This window comes from Pongo pygmaeus, chromosome 12, assembly GCF_028885625.2.
Source record: "Pongo pygmaeus isolate AG05252 chromosome 12, NHGRI_mPonPyg2-v2.0_pri, whole genome shotgun sequence".
NCBI classification, from domain to species: Eukaryota; Metazoa; Chordata; class Mammalia; order Primates; family Hominidae; genus Pongo; species Pongo pygmaeus.
Window position 1 is genome coordinate 107,576,847 of NC_072385.2, and position 22,070 is coordinate 107,598,916.

A 22,070-nucleotide genomic window follows, 5' to 3' on the forward strand; every position below is an offset into this window, starting at 1 on the left:
TAAAAATGACAAATCCCAGGGTATAAACTTCAACAGTAAGATAAATCAAAAGGTATGTGATTTGGGGTACTGTGATTGGGGCAGGGTAGTTTCTCTAGATATCTTATGAAACTGAGAGTTGCATTTATAATACTCCATAAAACAGGTGAAAATCTTTAAAACTTACTAAAACAAAAGTACATGCATATTAATTATCTTACCTTTACTATAGTGTTCCAAAATGGATGCATGACATACAGAGAAAGTGGATTGGTATCCACAGCACTGTACTGTTAAGAAATGAAAGAAAATATTCAGAGTAAATCCTTGCCTACTAGTAAACAGAATAACATTTCTCAAATGAAAATAATAGTAAAGCCAGGCGCAGTGGTGCATGCATACAGCCCAGCTACTCAAAAGGCTGAGGCCTGAGGATCACTTGAGCTCAGGAATTTGAGACCAGCCTGGGCAACATAGTGAGATCCCATCTCCAAAAAAAAAAAAAGAGGGAGAAAGAAAGTAATAGTACAAAAATAATACAGGCTAGGCATGGTGGCTCACACCTATAATCCTAGCACTTTGAGAAGGTCAAGGCAGGCAGATTACTTGAGGTCAGGAGTTCAAGATAAGCCTGGCCAATGTGGTGAAACCCCATCTCTACTAAAAATACAAAAATTTGCTGGGCCATGGTGGCACATGCCTATAATCCCAGCTACTCGGGAGGCTGAGGCAAAGGTTGCAGTGAGCCAAGGCTGTGCCACTGCACTCCAGCCTGGGCGACAAAGCAAGATCGAGTCTCAAAAATAATAATAATACAAAAATAACCTGGAGAATACATCTATTTTTATGATGTCCTAATCTGAGTAGCAAAACTGGAATAGCAACATAAATGAGGCAAAGACTATCAAGCAGTCAGATATTATCACAGGGGAAGTCTAAAGATCAACCCCAAATCACAGAGTTAATCATACAGTGGTTGTTTCATTGGCACATACTCAACAAGAGTCCAAATCGCCAGGATAATCACTGACTCATCCTTCACTCTCAATCAGCTTTTACATTATGGTGTTTCAGCAGAGAAATTTATATTGCTTACATGTCCTCACTTATTATGCAGGATCAGTAAAATGCACACTGCATGCATTCACACACTAACCACACACCTTCTCAACCTCCTTCATCCCTCTCAACTTAGAGGAATCTGTGTTTCCTTTTGATACCATTACGATACACTTGCTAGCTGTGAGACCTTGGGCAAGTTACTTAATCTCTCTGCCTTAGTTTCTTCACCTGTAAAATGAAGATGATAGTCCTTACCTCAAGGGATTGTCATAAGGATTAGATATGTGAAGTGCTTAGAACTGACCTACAGTAAGTACTATGTAAGTATTAGCTATTATAATTACATATGTTTTAAGTACCAAAGGAATGACAGATCCCTGTATAGCAGGATACTGAATTGCATAAACATGCAAAGGAAGACAAAATAGGTTAGGGTCATATGGTAAGGGAGCTTATTCTCCAGTTACTGAGCTATTTAATAAGAATGTAAAGGAAATTTTAAAAGACTTACATAAACATGTAAAACTTTAAGGGTCATGTTGATAACTTATTCACTCCACACACACACACTGCTAGGTATGGGGAAGAAGGGATACAAAACTGGTAATAGACAAGTCTTGAACTAGGTAATATTAGCCTAGTTCAAACCCTCCTTGAGGGTTCACAGTATTACCTGGACGAATATTACTTAATTCATCCATCTGAAATTTACATATTATACTAGTCACACACTTGAAAAAGTTTTGCTTTTTTTTTTTTTCTTTTTTTTGAGACGGAGTTGCTCTGTCACCCAGGCGGGAGTGCAGTGGCGCGATCTCAGCTCACTGCAACCTCCACCTCCTGAGTTCAACCAATTCTCCTGCCTCAGCCTCCCAAGTAGCTGGGATTACAGTCGCGCACCACCTGGCTAGTTTTTGTATTTTTAGTAGAGACGGGGTTTCACCATGTTGGCCAGGCTGGTCTTGAACTCCTGATCTCAGGTGATCCACCTGCCTCAGCCTCCAAAAGTGCTGGGATTACGGGCATGAGCCACCGGACCCGGCCACCTTTGCTTATATTTTCTATGTATATTCAGTATGTATACAAAATAAGTAGTAATCATTTGAGTATCTGATTTTTAAAAATCATAATTAAAGATCAAAATTTCTTTCTGAATAAGTTTTATGAATATGCAAGAAATACATCAGTGTTTCAAGACTTAAAAGTGTGATGGAACAAAGAAGTAAATAAATAGAAAATGTTTAAAATACATTTGACTCTTTTAGCAGAGTCAGCCAGTAAGCCAAATGTTTATTCAACAGACTCCGTGACTGAGGTTCTTCCATTTCTCCAACCCACCCTGACTAAAATGAAATAAATTGGACAAACGATCTGACACAGTACTAAGAAATGATGATGGGCTGGCCAGGCGTGTGGCTCACGCCTATAATTCCAGCACTTTGGGAAGCTGAGACAGGCGGATCATTTGAGGTCATGAGTTCGAGACCAGCCTGGCTGACACGGTGAAACTCCGTCTCTACTAAAAATAGAAAAACAAATTAGTCGAGTGTGGTGGCACACGCCTGTAATCTCAGCTACTTGGGAGGCTGAGGCAGGAGAATCGCTTGAACCCGGGGGGGCAGAGGCTGCAGTGAGCCAAGATTGCGCCTCTGCACTCCAGCCTAGACTACAGAGCGAGATTCCATCTCAAAAAAAAAAAAAAAAAGAAAGAAATGATGATGGACAACGTGGTTTGCTTCTAATGGCCAGAGGTAGAAACTCTAAAGTTGCATCCAGCCTCTCAGCAGGAGCCCACTTATATTAGTACAGCAGTCGCCTACTTACCCAAGGTTTCAATTTAACCATAGCCAACCAGAGTCGGAAAACAGGTAAGTACAGTACATACAGACATTTTGAGAGAGAGAGACCAAATTCACATAACTTTTATTACAGTACATTGTTATAGTTGTCCTATTCTTAGTTGTTGTTGTTAATCACTCACTGTGCCTAAACTTTATCACAGGTGTGTATGTATAGGAAAAAATAGTATATACAGTTGCCCCTCGGTATCTGTGAGGAATTGGCCCCAGGACTCTCTGTGGATGTTCAACTCCCTTATATAAAATGGCACAGTATTTGTCTATAACCTACACACATCCTCCCATATACTTTTTGAGACGGAGTCTCACTCTGTCTCCCAGGCTGGAGTGCAGTGGCGCGATCTTGGCTCACTGCAAGCTCCGCCTCCCAGATTCATGCCATTTTCCTGCCTCAGCCTCCTGAGTAGCTGGGACTACAGGCGCCCACCACCACGCCTGGCTAATTTTTTGTATTTTTAGTAGAGACGGAGTTTCACTGTGTTAGACAGGATGGTCTTGATCTCCTGACCTCATGATCCACCCACCTCGGCCTCCCAAAGTGCTGGGATTACAGGCGTGAGCCACCGCGCCCGGCCATATACTTTAAATCATCTCACGTTACTTATGATATCTAATACAATGTAAATGCTATGTAAATAACTGTTATATTGCATTGTCTTTTTATTTGTATCTTTTGTTGTATTGTTATTATTATTATTATTTTAATATTTTCAATCCACAGTTGGTTGAATCTATGGATGTGAAACCTGTAGATATAGAGAACCTACTGTACAGGGTTCCATACTATCCTTGGTTTGGGGCATCCATTGGGGGTCTTGGACTGTATCTCCCATGGGTAAGCAGAGGGCAATTTTACTAGTGTTCTTACTAAACATGTACTAAACTTACAACTTTCACTTGTAGGATGGTCTACAGTTTTGTTGTTGTTGCTGTTTTTTGTTTTTTTGAGACGGAGTCTCACACTGTTGTCCGGGCTAGAGTTCAATGGTGTGATCTTGGCTCACTGCAACCTCCGCCTCCCGGGTTCAAGTGATTCTCCTGCCTCAGCCTCCTAACTGGGATTACAGGTGTGCGCCCCCACGCCCGGCTAATTTTTTGTATTTTTAGTAGAGACAGGGTTTCAGCATGTTGGCCAGGCTGGTCTCGAATTCCTGACCTCATGATCCACCCATCTCGGCCTCCCAAAGCGCTGGGATTACAGGCGTGAGCCACCGTGCCGGCCAGGATGGTCTACAGTTTACAAAGCCTTTCCGTAATAGATATCACTCCATCGGAGCCTGTGCAGAATGAAAGAGTTCTGAACTGACAGGACTGCCTGAATTTAAGTCTTCAGACCTGAGGACCAGGAACCAATATGAACCCCTACAGGCTGCCAATGACAAGGTAGGAGGGCCCTACACTCCTCTACTTCACAAAAGTCTGCACCCAGAACCACGAAATATAGCCAGCAGGGCAAATAAAATGAAAAATCACCCCTTTCAAGTCCACCATCCATCGTAAAGCACAGAAGTTGTAAGTTCAGATCAGAAGAAAACCGTTTAAGATATCACATGAATACCTAATATAGTGCACAAAGTAACTGTACAATGTTCTTAATTCAACTGTTTGCTCATTATCATTCAGCAGCTTTCCATAATTTAACTTTAATCTAAAAGAATGTCTTTAAGGAATGGTATTTTGACTTGAAAAGCTCCTCTTTTAAAATTCTGAAGCTTTAACATGAAATTTCGACTTCAGGAGATCAGAAGTATGACACAAGAAGGCCAGTTTACCTAATTGGATTTCAATTATTTGACATTCAATAACAGCTGATGAGTTCAAACAGGAAGAAAGATAATAGATTATAGAAGGCAGCAAAACTCTGTGCTCTCGCCTTACACACCTGAGTATTTTTCAAGGTCACATACCATTCACAATAAACAAAGAAACTCTAAACTGTCTTAAGAACCCACAAGAAGAAGAATGACTTAAATCTTCCATGTTCATGAAAAAAATAAAATGCAAACTTTTAAAGGTGCGAGACTAGATTTGGGTTTGTTAATGTCTGTTAAAGGTATTATTTTCCACTGGAGTGACATTTTGGCAAACACCAGGAAACCTGAACCAGGTAGATAATCCAGTTAAGACCTGGCATGACTTGCTTGGCTCTACAGTCTATCAGGCTAGGGTAAGCTAGAGCCCTCAAAACTGCTTGAGGACCACAGCCTGGGTTTGATAGACTCGTTCCATGAAAAACCTCAGAGCTCAGAGATGCCTAACCTTATACACCATTGTATATCTGACCCTCATTTAGGAGAAGACGTAAAACAGTCCTCAGGCCTCATTTTAAAGGCCTCAGATCACCAAAAAACCAAAACAAACAAAAAAACTCACCAACTCATTACTTCCAGAAGCAACCCAATTCAAAGTTAAAACAATTTTTCTATACACTAACAAAATCCTCCCCTGCCCTATATCATCTATCCTGTGTTTTCATTTTGCTCTACAAAGTTAAGCAGTCTAATTTTTCTTTTTTTGAGACAGAGTCTCACTCTGTCACCCAGGCTGGAGTGCAGTGGTGTGATCTCAGCTCACTGCAGCCTCTGCCTCCCGGGTTCAAACGATTCTCCTGCTTCAGCCTCTTGAGTAGTTGGGATTACAGGCACCCGCCACCACACCTGGCTAATTTTTGTATTTTTAGTAAAGTCGCGGTTTCACCATGTTGGTCAGGCTGGTCTTGAACTCCTGACCTCAGGTGATCTGCCAACCTCAGCCTCCCAAAGTTCTAGGATTACAGGCAAGAACCACTACACCAGGCCTAATTTTTCTTCTAAACTACAGTCTTTCAAATATTTGAAGACAGCTCTCCCCGTCACACCTAAATCTTTTCATCATCTGTTCCTATACTCCTTTTCGCCATGGTTTCAGTCTCCTTCATCATCTAGGTCTAGTTTAATACACCAGGGGTTGGACAGTTTTTCTGTAAAGGTCTAGATAGTAAATATTTGAGGCTTTGCGGGCCATATGGTCTTTGTAACAAATACGTAACGCTTGAAACAGGAAAGCAGTCACAGAAAACATGTAAGCAAACGGGCCTGGCTGTGTTCTAATAAAACTGTATTCACAAAAACAGGCAGACTGGGGGCTTCAGTTTGACAACCCCTGCTTCAGACAATCCAATTTGTTGTTAAATCGACACAAACATGTGGTCTAGGGCAAAAGGAGCATTTCAAGTGGTATATGAATAGGAAGCAGAACATGACTATAAGCCCCTCTTCCTTGATAACTTATGCTGCTCAAGATATTATTAATTCCCGGGACAACTAAATCATACTGCAGTCACCTGAGCCCCCTCAGGCCTTTCTCCCATGGACTGCAAAGCCATCTTTCTCTATGCTAATATGAGGTTGACTACTGGAATGCAGGTGTGACACTGCATCTAAAGTTTTAACATTTCATCTTGCTAGAGTCAACTCATTTCTGCCCTCTCCAGATTTCTTCTGATCCTGGCTTAGTTATCCAAGGAAATAGCTATTCCTCCCAAAACTCTCAGCATATAAATCTGGTCATGCTAATAATGCTTTCACTTAAGTCTCTGTAAAAATGCCAATCAAGGTAGACCTTCTAAATATTTCCCTCAAGACTGCTATTACAGACAGGGCATTGTGGCTCATGCTTGTAGTCCCAGTGCCTTGGGAGGCTGAGGTGGGGTGGGGGAATCACTTGAGCTCAGGAGTTTGAGACCAGCCTGGGCTATAAAAGGTTTTTTTTTGTTTTGTTTTTTGTCTTTTTTTGAGACGGAGTCTCGCTCTGTCGCCAGGCTGGAGTGCAGTGGCAGTGATCTCGGCTCACTGCAACCTCTGCCTCCCAGGTTCAAGTGATTCTCCTGCCTCAGCCTCCCGAGTAGCTGGGATTACAGATGTGCACCCCATGGCCTGGCTAATTTTTGTATTTTTAGTAGAGATGGGGTTTCACCATGTTGGCCAGGCTGGTCTTGAACTCCTGGCCTCAAGAGATCCACCCGTCTTGGGCTCTCAAAGTGCTGGGATTGCAGGCGTGAGCCACCGCGCCCCACTGACACTGGGTAATTTATAAAGAAAAAGAGGTTTAATGGACTCACAGTTCCACGTGGCTGAGAAGGCCTCACAATCATAGTGGAAGGCGAAAGGCATGTCTTACATGGTGACAGGCAAAGAGAGAACGAGAGCCAAGTGAAAGGGGTTTCCTCTTATAAAAACATCAGATCTCATAAGTCTTATTTACTACCACAAAAACAGTATGGAGGAAACCGCCCCCATGGTTCAATTTCTCTGACCGGGTCCCTCCCACAATTCGTGGGAATTATGGGAGCTACAATTCAAGGTGAGATTTGGGTGGGGACACAGCCAAAGCATATCAGCAACAAAGCAAGACACTGCTCCCCACACCCCTTAAAAAATAACCACATGTACACAATTCATGATAAATACTATAAAGGGAATTATCAGAGTATTATGCAAGAAGAGGACAAGGGGACAGAAACACAGGGAAGAAGGCCATATGAAGAGGGAGGGCAAGCTTGGAGTTACGCTGCCACAGGCCCAGGCAGGCCAGGAGCTACTGGAAGGTGAAAGAGGCAAGGAAGGATTCTTGCCTAGAGCTTTTGGAGGGTGTATGGCTCTGCCAATACCTTGTTTTTCTACACTTGTAGCCTCCGTAACTATGAGAGAATTAAAATTCTGTTGTTTAAAGCCACTCAGTGTGTGGTAGTTTTTATGGTAGCCTTAGGAGGCTAGTAAAGATGGTAACCAGCTCCCAAAAAAGAAGAGAACAAGTGGAGCAGGAAGTGTGCCTAGTCAGAGTGGTCAGAGGCAGCTTCTAGAAGGCGACATTTAAGCTGAGTCCTAGATGAGAAGGCAGTCAGGTAAAGAATGTATGAAACACAATAGTGAGTGAAAGGCAGATGCTAAAGACAATGTGCTTTCATAGATTCCACTTATATGAAGTTCAAAAACAGAACTGATTTATGGCAAAAGAAGTCCTAGCAGTAGTTTGCTGAGAGGGACTGATGGGGACCTTCTGAGGCACTAGAAATAATTCTGTATCTTGAGCTAGGTGGTGGTTACATGGGTATATACACATGTAATAATGCAGTAAATTATACACTTAAGATCTTAATGTATTACAGTATTTATATGTAATTTTTACCTAAAAAGGAAAAAAGAGAGAAAATAAAGACTATATGACTCACGTGTGTGTGTGCGGAGGGAGGGATGTAATACATGCCAAGAAACACCTTCAAGGCAGGAGAACAATAACAGGTACAAAGACCACCAACAGAAGTATCAGAAATGCTGAAGGAAGGCCAATGGAGCTCCAGCATCATATAGAAGGATGATATAAAATGAGACTCGAGAGGCGGGCAGACATCACCTGGCAGGACCACAGGGAGTTGGATTTTATTCTAAGAACAACAAACATCCTGATTTACATCTTAAGAGGACCTTTCTGATCATGGTGTAGAAAATGGACTTGAAGGGGGTAAAGTACAAACTAGAGACCAGTTAGAAACTATTATAATTTATCAGGCAAGTGACAATTATGGGTTTAGTCTAGGAGCAGTACAATGACTTGTAAAATACTTTCTAAATATGCTGTGAAGTGTCCATTTTTGAGAAGATTAGAAATGAGTCCCCCTTAATTTAAGAAAGAAATTGGCTCTAACATAAGGAAAACTATGAAAACACCTTCTTGGACCTAAAAGTATGTCCTTTATACATGTATTTAAATCCCTTCTATGTACCAATAAGAAAACTGAACTGACACATCTTTGCACTAAATACTGAGCTCTGGACAACTTAGTAATCACACTGAGTCCACTGCCCCAAGTAATGCTCTACTATCTATTAACCAGGCATGGTAGTACACGCCTGTAGTCCCAGCTACTCAGGAGGCTGAAGTGGGAGGATCATTTGAACCCAGGAGTTTGAGGCTGCAATGAGCTATGACATGTCACTGTACTTCAGCCTGGGCAACAGAGGGAGATCTTATCTCTAATTAAAACAAAACATTACTAAACTTAAAATACAAAAAAAGTAGGGGGAAGGATAATTAACCCTAGGACAGAAATAAAAAGTTTTTTAATGTACTTTTAATCAATACAAGACTTGAGGCCAGGAATGCTGGCTCACTCAGGCAAGGTGGCTCACGCCAATAATGCCAGCACTTTGGGAGGCTGAGATAGGCAGATAGCTTGAGCCCAGAGCTTCAAGACCAGTCCAGGAAACACGGAGAAACCCCATCTCTACAAAATAATACAAAAATGAGCCAGGTGTGGTGGCGTACGCCTGCAGTCCAGCTACTTGAGAGGTTGAAGTGGGAGGATCACCTGAGCCTGGGGAGGTTGAGGCTACAGTGAGCTGTGATCCTGCCACTGCACGCCAGCCTAGGCAACAGAGCGAGACACCCTCTCAAAAAAAAAAAAAGGGGAGAGAGAGACTTGAAGAACTACGCCCACAGAAAACATGACTCATTGAGCAAGGAGATCTAATTTCAGTGAATACTGTCGTTTACATCTAACAAGTCAGAGAGAAGAGGGTGGCAATAGGAGACCAGAGAATTAGAGCAATGAGACAAATACAAGCAAGTCATGATGACAAACAGGTTTGCTTGCTAGAGTAAGCTCTAACAAGATGAGAAGATACGGCAAAAGGAGGGGTCATTTAGTGAATGAACTTGAAATCTTTGCTGAGGAATTTGGATATCAAACACATGGAAGCCACTGCAGACTCTTAAATACGGTGCAGTATTTGAGAAAAATTATTTATTGTCTCTTGTGCTATTATATATGATTATACTTTTCAGAAGAAATCTGAAGCCAAAGACTATCTGTGGGACCCAAGCTAGACAGACTCCTCATTACTCTTTCCAACTGTCCATTACGTTGCCGCCCTTCACTTCCTATCTGAAAATAGTTTCTCTTGGTATAACCACCAGGGATGTGTATAAGTGTGGATATATTATATGCTAGCCAATGTTCATTTGTGCAGGGAATGACAAATGTCAAGTTTTATTTATTTACTCAGCACTTATACAGCACTATGTGCCAGGCACCTTATAAATTTTAACTCATTCAGTTTTGAGAATTATCCTGTGGGGTAGGTACTACTCCATTCCACAGATGAGGAAACCTGGTTAGATTAAGTTACCTGCTAAGTATCACACAGCTGGTATGTGGAAACTTTAACGTAATATTAGTCCAAAAGCTAATTATTTAATCAAAAGCCTTTTATCTCAATTAGAGCTAATCATAAATGAAATGGTCTTTATACTCAACTAAATGCAAGACTAGTAAATTTAGGCCCACTTGCCCCTACTAATAATTTTAAACCAGGGAAAGAGTAAACAAAATCAGGTTTTTTCCACTACATTTTCCCCATCTGCATACATATAGATACACATCCAATTAAGCATGCCATTGAAGGTCTTTATTCTAATGTTTATATATCTTATACAAAAACAGCCAGTAACCACCAGGCGCGGTGGCTCACATCTGTAATCCCAGCACTGTGGGAGGCCAAGGCGGGTGGATCATGAAGTCAGGCGATCCAGACCATCCTAGCTAACATGGTGAAACCCCGTCTCTACTGAAAAAAAAAAAAAAAATACAAAAAATTAGCCAGGCATGGTGGCGGGCACCTGTAGTCCCAGCTAATCGGGAGGCTGAGGCAGGAGAATGGCGTGAACCCAGGAGGCGGAGCTTGCAGTGAGCCGAGATTGCACCACTGCACTCCAGCCTGGGCGACAGAGCGAGAGTCTCGAAAAAACAAAACAAAACAAAAAAACAAAAACAAATAGCCAGTACCTACAAGGCAGAGTTTACACTTCATTCTTAGTTTTGAGAGGCAGAATAGCACGAAGAACATGGACTCCAGACTGATTGCCTGAGTTCAAATCTCAGCTCCACCACTTACGAGCTGTGGGACCCTGAGCAAGTTACTTAAATTTTCAGTGTCTCGGTGAAACAGGGAAAATAGTACCTCTATCTCAGATGGCAGTTGTGAATATTAAATGAGATAATACACATAAAGCACTTAAAGCAGTGCCTGGCACAGAGTATACAATATATAAATGTTTGCTATCATTATTATTGTTATTCAGTATTTATGATGATATTGCTTTCCCTCACTGAGCTCCCAAGGCTTGGCCTGGTCACTTACACACCCACCACTTCCTTGTGCTTCTAGCATACCAGGGTCTTTCCAGTCTCTGTGCCTTGGTTCCCACGGGTGTCTCTGAATGGAACACCTTTCCCCAAGTTTCCCTTATGCAGTAGGCAAACTCTTATTTAGCAAAGAATTTCTTAATATTTAAGCACTATAGCAGTTAGAGAAACAAGCCATCATCAGTGAACTGTTATTTCAGAAGGTAGTAAAAGATCCAATTCAAGATGTGTCCTCCAAATAGCACCTAAAAATGTAGTAGCCATCTTCTTACCACTGAATCTCTCCCCTTCTGCAGTTTTCCACCCATCTTTCTTGTCTCTGCCAACTGCAGAAATAATTCTTTCTGCCAGACATATGTAAATCACTATCTAAGACAACTAGAATACATTTCAAGCCTTATTAATGTACTTACAGGGAAGAGAGGGCAGTTCCCCAAATCTAGTCAAGGTGACCAATGTACAATTAAAGATAAGTTATGCTTCAATTAACTGTAATGGATCCAGGCAAGGCCACAATTAACATATTGTATTGTAGTCAGCTTGTAGTCATAATAAATGAAAATCAAAAGATCAAGAATTTCTCATGCTGTTTCTATTGAGGCTCTAAAAGGAAAAGTGTTCGTATCTTTGAAATTTTTACAGAAATGTCCTCTAATAGAGGACAACTCATTCACAAGTGAGATTTCTTTACAAGTTTTCTTTGTTTTAATTCCAAGTCCATAAGCCACACTTTCATGTGGTCCCATCCAAGAGAAGTGACCTGTGCAAAACACTATTGTATTTTTTTTAATTATATATATAAAACAGTATGCTGTTTCATAAAACCCTGCCTCAGTGACTACCACCTCTATCCACCCAGTCATCCTACCAGAACCTGAGTCATCCCAGACTCCTCCCCGTCTTTTATGTGGCCCTCTACACCCCCTCCAGCTAGTCAGTCACCATGTTCTGCCAATCTTGTATCTTCAAATAAAGGATCACAGGGATCTGGCAGGCAAACTGAACAAAGCATTCTTGCATAAAGCATATGCACTGGTAGAGAAATGGCAAATTAGAGAGCAAATAAAAAGAGGGCAAGCACTATTCAGCATCAGCTGATTCTTGTCAAGAGGAAGTTCAGGGCCAGTATAGTCCAATATTCTGTTGCTTTTTTTTTTTTTTCAAGAGAATCCAGAAATCTGGACTTTTATGAGAAAGACACTAATTTTTTTTATTATTATTGAGATGAAGTCTCGCTTTGTCACCCATGCTGGAGTGCAGTGGCACGATCTTGGCTCACTGCAACCTCCACCTCCCAGATTCAAGCGATTCTCCTGCCTCAGCCTCCCAAGTAGTTGGGATTACAGGCACACACCACCATGCCCAGCTAATTTTTGTATTTTTAATAGAGACAGGGTTTCACCATGTTGGCCAGGGTGGTCTCAAACTCCTGACCTCGTGATCCACCTGCCACGGCCTCCCAAAGTAACTGAGATTACAGGTGTGAGCCACCGCGCCCGGCTAGAGATACTAATTTTTGAAACAAAGCAAGTGTGGGCCAAATTAAACATAACTGTTGGCTAAATTCAGTGTGCAGGTCAACCTGTTTTGACGTCTATCTTTAGAATCCCTACTCCTTCCTTTTTATCCCCACCCCTTAGTTCAGGCCTTTGACATTTCTTAACTTAGTTTTATGCAGAAGCATCCTAAAAGGCCTCCAGATCACCTCTACCTCTCTCCATCTTCTACATGCTGCCAGAGTGAGCTTCCTAAAATTGAAATGTGATCCTGTCTAGATTTCAATTTTAAACAGTGGCTCCCTAAAACCTATAGCATTATAATGTGCCTAAGAACCACTTAAGATATTTGGCTTTTTTTTCTTTTCTGAGACAGGGTCTCACTCTGTCACCTAGGCCAGAGTGCAGTGGCGTGATCTCAGCTCACTGCAGCCTTGACTTCCCAGGCTTCAGCAATCCTCCCACTTCAGCCTCCAGAGTAGCTGGGACAAAGGTACGCGCCATAACACCCAGCTAATTTTTGTATTTTTGGTGAAACTGGGTTTCACCATATTGTCCTGGCTGGTCTCAAACTACCGGGCTCAAGCAATCCACTTGCCTCGGCCTCCCAAAGTGCTGGAATTACAGACCTAAGCCACTGCACCTGGCCTGAGGTATTTGTCAAACATGGAAATAACCACAATCTATCCAATCTGTATTTCCCAAAGAAAGCCAGGAATTTGCTAAAGACCCTCCCAAAGTGATTCTGATGCCAACAGTCCTTGAACCACACAGTTATCTACAGGATCAAATCCAGAAGTCCTTTACATTAAATCATCCCCCTCTGACAGCACCCCACCTCACTCTCCAGTCTCATCTCCTGCCACTCCACCATTATGTCTAAAGACCTTATCTAACTTCTTGTGGTTCCCAGAAAACACCCTGAGGCCTTCATCACTTTACATTCCATTGCTCTCTTGTTCCATAATGCCTTTCTCCCCTCTTAACCTGGTAGTACAGTCTGATTTATGACAGTTTCACTCGTAATTTTTCAACTTTACAATGGTGCAAAGGGAACACGCATTCGGTAGAAACAGGTATGATATTCTCTCGAAATTCTGGGCAGCACAGCGAGCCACAGCTCCTAGTCAGTCATGCAATCACAAGGGTGAACAGGCCAGGTGCAGTGGCTCATGCCTGTAATCCCAGCACTTTGAGAGGCCAAGCCAGGCGGATCACCTGAGGTCCGGAGTTCAAGACCACCCTGGTCAACATGGCGAAACCTGTCTCTACTAAAAATACAAAAATTAGCCAGGTGTGGTGGTGCGTGCCTGTAATCCTAGATACTTGGGAGGCTGAGGCACGAGAATTGCTTGAACCCAGGAGGTGGAGGTGGCAGTGAGCCGAGATTGCGCCTCTGCACTCCAGCCTGGGCAACAGAACGAGACTCTGTCCCAAAAAAAAAAACAAAACAGTGAACAACCAATTCTCTACTGCACTGCCAGATGATTTTGCTCAAGTACAGGCAAATTAATCTAATTGTTCTGAGCACATTTAAGGTAGGCTAGGCTAAGCTATGATGTTCAGTAGGTTAAGTGTATTAAATGTATTTTTGACTACAATAGGTCTATCAGGAACAGAAACCCATCATAAATGGAGCAGCATCTCTCTCTCTCCTTCTCTCTATATAACATAAATATATATATATTCATCTTTCTGGACTGAGCTTTGCCTTCACCTCCATCCCCTGAAGGCTTTCTCAACTCTAGCTCCCACTCCCTGGAAGCTGCCTCCTCTCCTCTTCCATAGCAGCCAGCACTTGCCTAACTGGACTTATTAACTTTTTATAACTGTTCGTTTACATGTTCACATGCCAACAAACTGAGTTATTTGAAGACAAGAATTTCAACTTAGCTTAATTTTGCAGCCCAAATGCTATGCCTGACACTGAACAGACCCTCAACAAATGCTTGTTGAATAAACAAAATCAAACTGTATGATGGCCAGGCATGGTGGCTCCTGCCTATAATCCCAGCACTTTGTGAGGCCAAAGGAGGAAGATCACCTGAGGAATTCAAAGCTGCAGTAAGCTATGATCGCACCACTGCACTCCAGCCTGGGCAACAAAGCAAGACCCTGTCTCTAAAAAAAGATAAGAATAAAAACAATTTTTTATGAAATTTTCAGGAACTAGTAAGGTTAAAGGCCAGATTCTGGTTCTTCAGCATTACCATTAAGATGCAAACACAATTTCTCTTTACCACCTCTAATTGTAATACTAATAAATTCACAATTATCATGATTCCTATAATCAGGCTGTTGTTGTTGAGAGCCAAGTTAATTAATTACCATAATATCAAAAACCAGTTCATCATGAAACTGTATATATATTTATACACACACACTTTTATTTTTTTGAGTCAGGGTCTTTCTCTGTTGCTCAGGCTGCAAAACAGTGGCACAATCATAGCTCACTGCAGCTCAACTTCCAGACTCACCTGATCCTCCCACCTCAGCCTCCCAAGTAGCTAGGACCATAGGCACGTGCTACCATGGCGCTAATTTTTTTTTTTTTTTTTTGTGGAGATGAAGTCTCACTATGTGAGACTTCTATCCTCAAGCCATCCTCCCACCTCAGCCTCCGGAAGTGTTGGGATTACAGGCATGAGCTACTGTGCCCAGACAAATAACTTTCTTAAACAAACCAAACAAGATATTTCACAGAACATTTCCTCCCTGAGGCAAAATGATACAATTTGAAAGTAGCTGCTACACTATCAATTAAAACTTTGCCTTTCCAAATGAAGAGCAAACCAGGACAAAAAAAAAAAAAAAACAACTTGCAGTTTCACCCTTAGATAAGTGGGGAAAAATCCCTCAACTATAAAGACCTGTCCAAGGGCCGGGCACGGTGGCTCATGCCTGTAATCCCAACACTTTGGGAGGCCGAGGTGGGTGGATCACCTGAGGTCAGGAGTTCGAGACCAGCCTGGCCAACATGTGAAACCCTGTCTCAACTAAAAATACAAAAATTAGCTGGGCATGGTGGCAGGCGCCTGTAATCCCAGCTACTCGGGAGGCTGAGGCAGGAGAACTGCTTGAACCCGGGAGGCGGAGGCTGCAGTGAGCTGAGATCGCGCCACTGCACTCTAGCCTGGGCGACAAAAGCAAAACTCCATCTCAAAAAAAAAAAAAAAAAAAGACAGGTGTGGTGGCTCATGCCTGTAATCTCAGCACTCTGGGAGGCCAGGGCAGATCACCTGAGGTTGGGAGTTGGAGACCAGCCTGACCAACATGGAGAAATGCACCTCTACTAAAAATACAAAGTTAGCCAGGTAAGGTGGTGCATGCCTGTAATCCCAGCTACTCGGGAGGCTGAGACAGGAGAATCGCTTGAACCCAGGAGGCGGAGGTTTCGGTGAGCTGAGATCGTGCCATTGCACTCTAGCCTGGGCAACAAGAGCAAAACTCCATCTCCAAAAAAAAAAAAAACAAACAAAAACAAAAAAACCTGTCCAAAACAAAGGATGGGTAGAGGCAAAAATAAGGCTGAAATCCTTCAGTATAATTCTCTGAAGTTAACTTAGTTAATAAGCAACAGAGAACAATGGCAATGGTAGTTAAACCCGATATCTTCACATTTAAAATACAAAAGCACCCTTTCAATATCCAGACATAGAGCTCCTTTTTTTTTTTTTTTTTTTTTTACCATACTTCCAAAATGGTTTAGATTCTTTTACACTCTCATTCCTTCAATATTTGTTTAGCACTTACTCTGTTCATGGCACTGTGCTAGACCTCAGTCATGTTATTAAAGAAAAAAAAAAAAGTCAGCTACAGGGCCTGCCCTCTTAAAGCTCACGTCCTAAAAGAGAAAGTAGACATTCAACTAATAGTCAACTGTTTAATACAACTGTGTTAAGTAACACAATAGCGAATACAAGTGTCAATACATAACACAGAATCCATCCCATGCTCTTCCATACCAAAAATCAATTGTCTTATAGTTTCCTGCTTCAGAAACCTAATTTCCACTCCACGTGTGCACCCCTTTCAGCAGTTATTCTGTATAACTGCCAGGTTTCCAACTGTAGCTCTCAGATATACCTCTAGGGAAGATAAATTAAACTACTTCAAAAGTAATTTTTCCACCAACTGCCTTTTGTAGTATCAGTTCTTCTTTACATCTCTCTTATAAAGCATCACATAGGGAATACAAAATATCTTTTGAGTGTTTTCAATCTTTACCCATTTATGGGGAAAAAAGACTTTTTAAAATAAGCATTTATAAAGCGCTTACTATCTGAAGACAACATAAGGGGAACGCAACGATAAGAAAAAAAGATCTGTGAGATTTGTGTTCGAGCAAAATTGATCGCATGGATTTTTCCTTTGGATACTGTGAGATTTGTGTTCGAGCAAAACTGATCGCATGGATTTTTCCTTTGGATACTGTGAGATTTGTGTTCGAGCAAAACTGATCGCATGGATTTTTCCTTTGGATACCACTGGATTCATAATTTTAATATAAATGCAGTATTGAGTAATTGCAATAGAAGAATATTTAGGTTATAAATGTGTGCTTTTTTTTCCCCAAGGAAGCCTCATTATAACTACAATGATATCAACAAACTATTTTAGTGAACATTGGACGCTTGCTAAATCGACCTTTGTTTTCCAGGATGATAGGAAGTCATCTGCTGTCAGATACAGGAACTTATATAATAAAAAAGGGGGAAAGATCAGAACAGAAAATTACACGAAACTTCTAGTAACTTAAGACACTTATTTAGTTGAAAATATAAAACTAGGGAAGATTCTTTATAAGAAAAAGGAAATTTCCTATTACAAACACTGCTCCCATTTAAATAGCTATTTTAATGGCACTTAGAAAGTCAGACCCTAGTAAGGAAGAAAATGTTTTATACGTCAATATTTACCCTGCAGAACAGACAACAAAAGGCGGGTAGAGCTTAAGGCAAAACAGGAGGTATCTGGGTTAATAGCCTTCTAAAATGAAAGTTGAAAAGCACTGGCCCGAGTTACCAAGAAGGCTCTGGACCCTCTTTCCACTTAAAATGTTAACGCTCTGGACCCTCTTTCCACTTAAAATGTTAAGACATCACCTCAGTTCAGAATGGTATGGCGCAATACGGCTTGAAAGCAGAGAAACATGCTTTTTTTTTTTTAACTCGAGTTAAACAAAATCCATTATGACTTTTTCAGTTATTCATTCATTCCACAAATGCTTAATGGGTGCCTAGTAGGCACATAGCACTGTGCTTAAGCCAGGATGGTCCACAAGAAAACTCTAATGAGTTGGGCATTATACTCTAATGGCGAGACACGCTAAAGCAGCAATTCCATAAACGAACAGACCGCACATTTAAGGGGGAAAGGGGCACGTAGTGAGAGCTTCTTTGAGGAACCAATATTTAAGCTAAGATGTGAAGATGAACGGGTAACAACAAGGATGAAGGGTTAAAGCCCATATTTCAGGCTTGGCTGACTGGATGGTTAGAGTCATTCATTGGTAAAGGAACTGCGGATGGGAACGAGATTTGGAGGAAAGTTAATCACCAGCATTTATTTACTGGGGTCCTAGTATGTGGCCAGGCGCTTCACAAATTCCTCTAATCATTTTGCACAGCAGAAGCTATTACTTTCAGTTTCATACTCAAAAGAGAGGCTGAGCGGGGTTAAAATGACGTGCCCAAGACGAAATAAAGAAATCTGACTTTTGTATCAGGTTTGTATGTGCTCGAAAGCCCGCGCTCTTTCCACTCCACATCTCCTTCCTGTGCACCTCCCTTTCATCTGGTGGCCCTAGCGCCACAAGCTGCGCTGAGAAAGTCCCTGCCGGGAGCAGAAGTGGAGACATAAGCAGGATGGCCTCGGCAAGTCGCTCCCCTCCCGGGCCTCATCTGCCAAACGATCATCTCCTCCTCCGAAGTTGTATGCATGAAAGGCGAGTGGAAACTGCACTAAAATGAAGGCGATTGACACTAAAGAAGGAACCACATCCTTTCGGGGGCTTACGAAAATAATAAGTTTAAAAAAATTAGGAAGGGAATTCCCTCGCTCCATGATCACTGAGCGCTCTCCTAAGGAAAAGGAAATCTCCCAGGGGGTGCCGACTCCGGGCGGCGGGCTTAGGATGCTCCCACGCTCCCCGACCCCCAATCCCCAGGACCCGCAGGACCCCCGTAGGAAAGCCCGCCAGCCCGCCCGGAGCCACGCGGCACAAGGTGACACGGACCGCGCCGCGCCGGCCCCTCAGCCGCCTGGGCGAGGCCGGGAGCAGGGAGAGGGGCGTCCGCCGGCCCGCGGTACCTTGTACTTATCAAAGCCAGCCAGCTGCTCCGGGCTCACGTATTCGTAGCCAGCCATGACGACCCGAAAACTGAGCGCCCACTCGGCAGCGACTCCCGGCTACGAGGCTGTGACACACAAGCACCACACCGGCTGGGCAAGGATGCGAAAAACTGGGCTGGCGGAGAAGGTAGGAGAGCCGCGCTCCGCCCACCGCGCACGCGTAGCCGCCTCGGCCCCTTCGGCCGCCTCTCAGTGCGCAAGCGCAGCCCACGCTTCTCCCCGCCCACCGAGGGGGGGTTGCTAGCCCTCTCGAGCGGCCCGCCCCTCCCGGCACTATTGCTATCCAATCGGCGTGGATCAGGCAACACTAAGTCCCGCCTTCCAGCTCTCTTCGTCTCTTCATTTGCTAGCGTCAAAATTGGTGAGCTGAGGTAAGGCAAGAGAGGGGGTGAAAGGTCAGTTTCCCAGCGGGCTTTGCTCCGGGTCCCGGGGGAAGGTGGGTTTTCAGGGGTATCTTCACTTGAGTGGAGATCTGGGGGATACCGTTTTAGTCTTGGGGGTAGAGTGACTGCTTGCGAGCCAGTTCAGCAGTGCCTCAGGTAAGAGGACTTAGTTCTTCCGCTGCAGCGAAATAAAAGAGGAAGGAGGTCTGTACCGCGAGCCGCTCCCAACTCCTGGTGCGGTGCGGTGCGCTGCATGCCGTAGAAATTTAGTAAACGTGGTTAGATGTAGAGAAGGCCGAGCTGCTGCCGGGGCCACGGGAGTCTTTTTGCGGTCAGCAGAGGGACTTGCAAGACAGGTGAAAGGACATTGGAGACAAGCCCCTCAGGTCTGTGTTGCTTAGGAACCTTAGACCGCCTCATCGCACTCCGCTCTATCAAACCGTTCCAAATTAAGATTGCTGGTGTCTCCCGACCAGATAAAAGCAGTGATCTCTCAGTCTCGACGAGTCCTTAAATGCGTTTGCAAGAAGTGTTTTACATAACTGGAGCCCAGTTAATTGTAAAAAACAAACAAAAAACACTAGATCAATGGCTAGTATCTACTAATAAAATTTTATAATAGTTGCTGCTTTTTATTGAGCGCCTTCTGTGGGGAGAACTTCACATACATTATCAACCCCGTAACAACACTGAAGTGAAAGGCATTATCCCCTTTTTCAGATTAGGCAACCTGCCCAGAGTCACTTAGTTACGGAGCTCGGAAATGATCGACCCAACATGAAATGTGATCTGTGTTATGGGAAACCACTACTTCAGGGAGCCTTTCAGTCTCTCTGGGTCTCTGAAATAAGCGCGATTATTTTGAGATACTTTTATGTTCATTCGTTTAACAACTATTTATTGGGGACCCGAGATATGCCAAACACAGTATTATTACTACATGTCTAATCTCCCCTCCTAAAGCATAAGATTCTTAGAAGGTAATAGATAATCTTATACCTGGTATATGGTAGATAATAAGCTTCCCCGCCCCCCTCCCCCCGCCCTTGAGACAGGGACTCACTCTCACCCAGGCTGGAATGCAGTGAAGCGATCACGGCTCACTGCAGCCTCAACCTCCCCCGGCTCAGGTCATCTTGCCTCCGTCTCCCAAGTAGCTAGAACTACAGGCACACACCACCACACCCGGCTAAATTTTTTGCATTTTTTGAAGAGTGGGCGCCCGGCCAACCAATAAACTTGAGTGTCGTTTATCACACTTGCCCTCGAGGGCAGTATTTGCATCTTATACATGTTAATTTTCCCCATGTTCCATAGCCCAGGGGGCTTGCAAATAATACATGATCAATATATTTTATTGAATGAATGAGCAAAGATCTCTTTGATATGCTGTGAAGTACCAGTTTTGAGAAGAACATTAGAAATGAGAGTCTCGGCCAGGTGTGGTGGCTCACGCTTGTAATCCCAACACTTTGGGAGGCTGAGGCGGAGGGATTACTTGCGATCAGGTGTTTGAGACCAGCCTGGACAATATGGTGAAACCTCGCCTCAACTAAAAATACAAGAACTAACCGGTCGTGGTGGCACGCGCCTCTAGTCCCAGCTACTCAGGTTATTGAGGCAGGAGAAGCGCTTGAGCCTGGGAGGTGGGGTTGCGGTGAACCGAGATTGTGCCACTGCGCTCCAGCCTGGGCGACAGAGCGAGACTCCGTCTCAAAAACAAAACAAAAAAAACCCTTCATACTTGTAAAACTTAGTTAATTGTGGAAAGCCATAAAATCTGACTTCAGTGCAAGCTAATAATAGTTTATAAACTGCACTTATTGTTTATCAGTTCAGATATAAGCAAACTGAAAATGGCATGATTGATTCTTAAAATTGTTTTCTACCTCTGATATTTTCTTTAAAAGCACTTTTTAAAAGAGTAACTTTTAATTTTGTGAAAGCAGTTACAATTTGCTGCTTCTCTGCATAAGGTTGTAACAAGTTTGAATCAATTATAAATTCATCTGATAATTTATAAGCTGAAGCATAACCCAGAAATTGGTTTATACTTTGACATGTTACTGGCTGTGTAATCCCAGACAACTTACTTCACTTAGCCCCAGTTCTCTTTTTCAAAAAGAGGGTATTTGGGCCGGGCGCGGTGGCTCACGCCTGTAATCCCAGCACTTTGGGAGGCCGAGGCGGGCGGATCACGAGGTCAGGAGATCGAGACCATCCTGGCTAACACGGTGAAACCCCGTCTCTACTAAAAATATAAAAACAAAATTAGCCGGGCGTGGTGGCAGGCACCTGTAGTCCCAGCTACTCGGGAGGCTGAGGCACGAGAATGGCGTGAACCCGGGAGGTGGAGCTTGCAGTGAGCCGAGGTCGCACCGCTGCACTCCAGTCTGGGCGACACAGCGAGGCTCCATCTCAAAAAAATAAAAAAAAAAAGAGGGCATTTGATCCTAAGATCTAATTCGATCCATTAGAACCTATTAGGTACTACGACCTATTCATCTCTGAAATTCAATGAAACTGTATATCGTATAACTTCTCTGAGATTAAGTCAACTCATCTGGGAAATCTTGTCTTACCTACAATGATATGGCTCAAGTCTGTTCAATTAAACTCATACAAATTTAAGATATTAGTCATGCTCCATATAACCATGTTTTCCGTCAATGAGGGACCACATGTGGTCCCTTAAGATTATAGTGGAGCTGAAAAATTTCTGTCACCTAGTGACATCCTAGCTGTCAAGATGTTG

The 22,070-nt window shown here is 43.0% G+C and overlaps 2 protein-coding genes across 3 annotated transcripts in view; one reads left to right on the forward strand and one right to left on the reverse strand.

Annotated features, from left to right (window-relative positions):
* The window catches only part of SELENOI (selenoprotein I), a 48,581-nt gene extending 29,555 nt beyond the window's left edge, over positions 1-19,026 (reverse strand). For both annotated transcript variants that reach the window (XM_054475280.2, XM_054475282.2), the window contains exons 1-2: positions 18,891-19,026; positions 201-269 (exon numbers count right to left, since the gene is read on the reverse strand). In XM_054475280.2, the coding sequence (XP_054331255.1) occupies positions 201-269; positions 18,891-18,947 (126 nt within the window). In that variant the 5' untranslated portion in view covers positions 18,948-19,026. The remainder of the gene's footprint in view (positions 1-200; positions 270-18,890) is intronic.
* The window catches only part of ADGRF3 (adhesion G protein-coupled receptor F3), a 41,967-nt gene continuing 38,842 nt past the window's right edge, over positions 18,946-22,070 (forward strand). The window contains exon 1 of the mRNA XM_054475278.2: positions 18,946-19,059. Within this exon, the coding sequence (XP_054331253.1) occupies positions 18,946-19,059 (114 nt within the window). The remainder of the gene's footprint in view (positions 19,060-22,070) is intronic.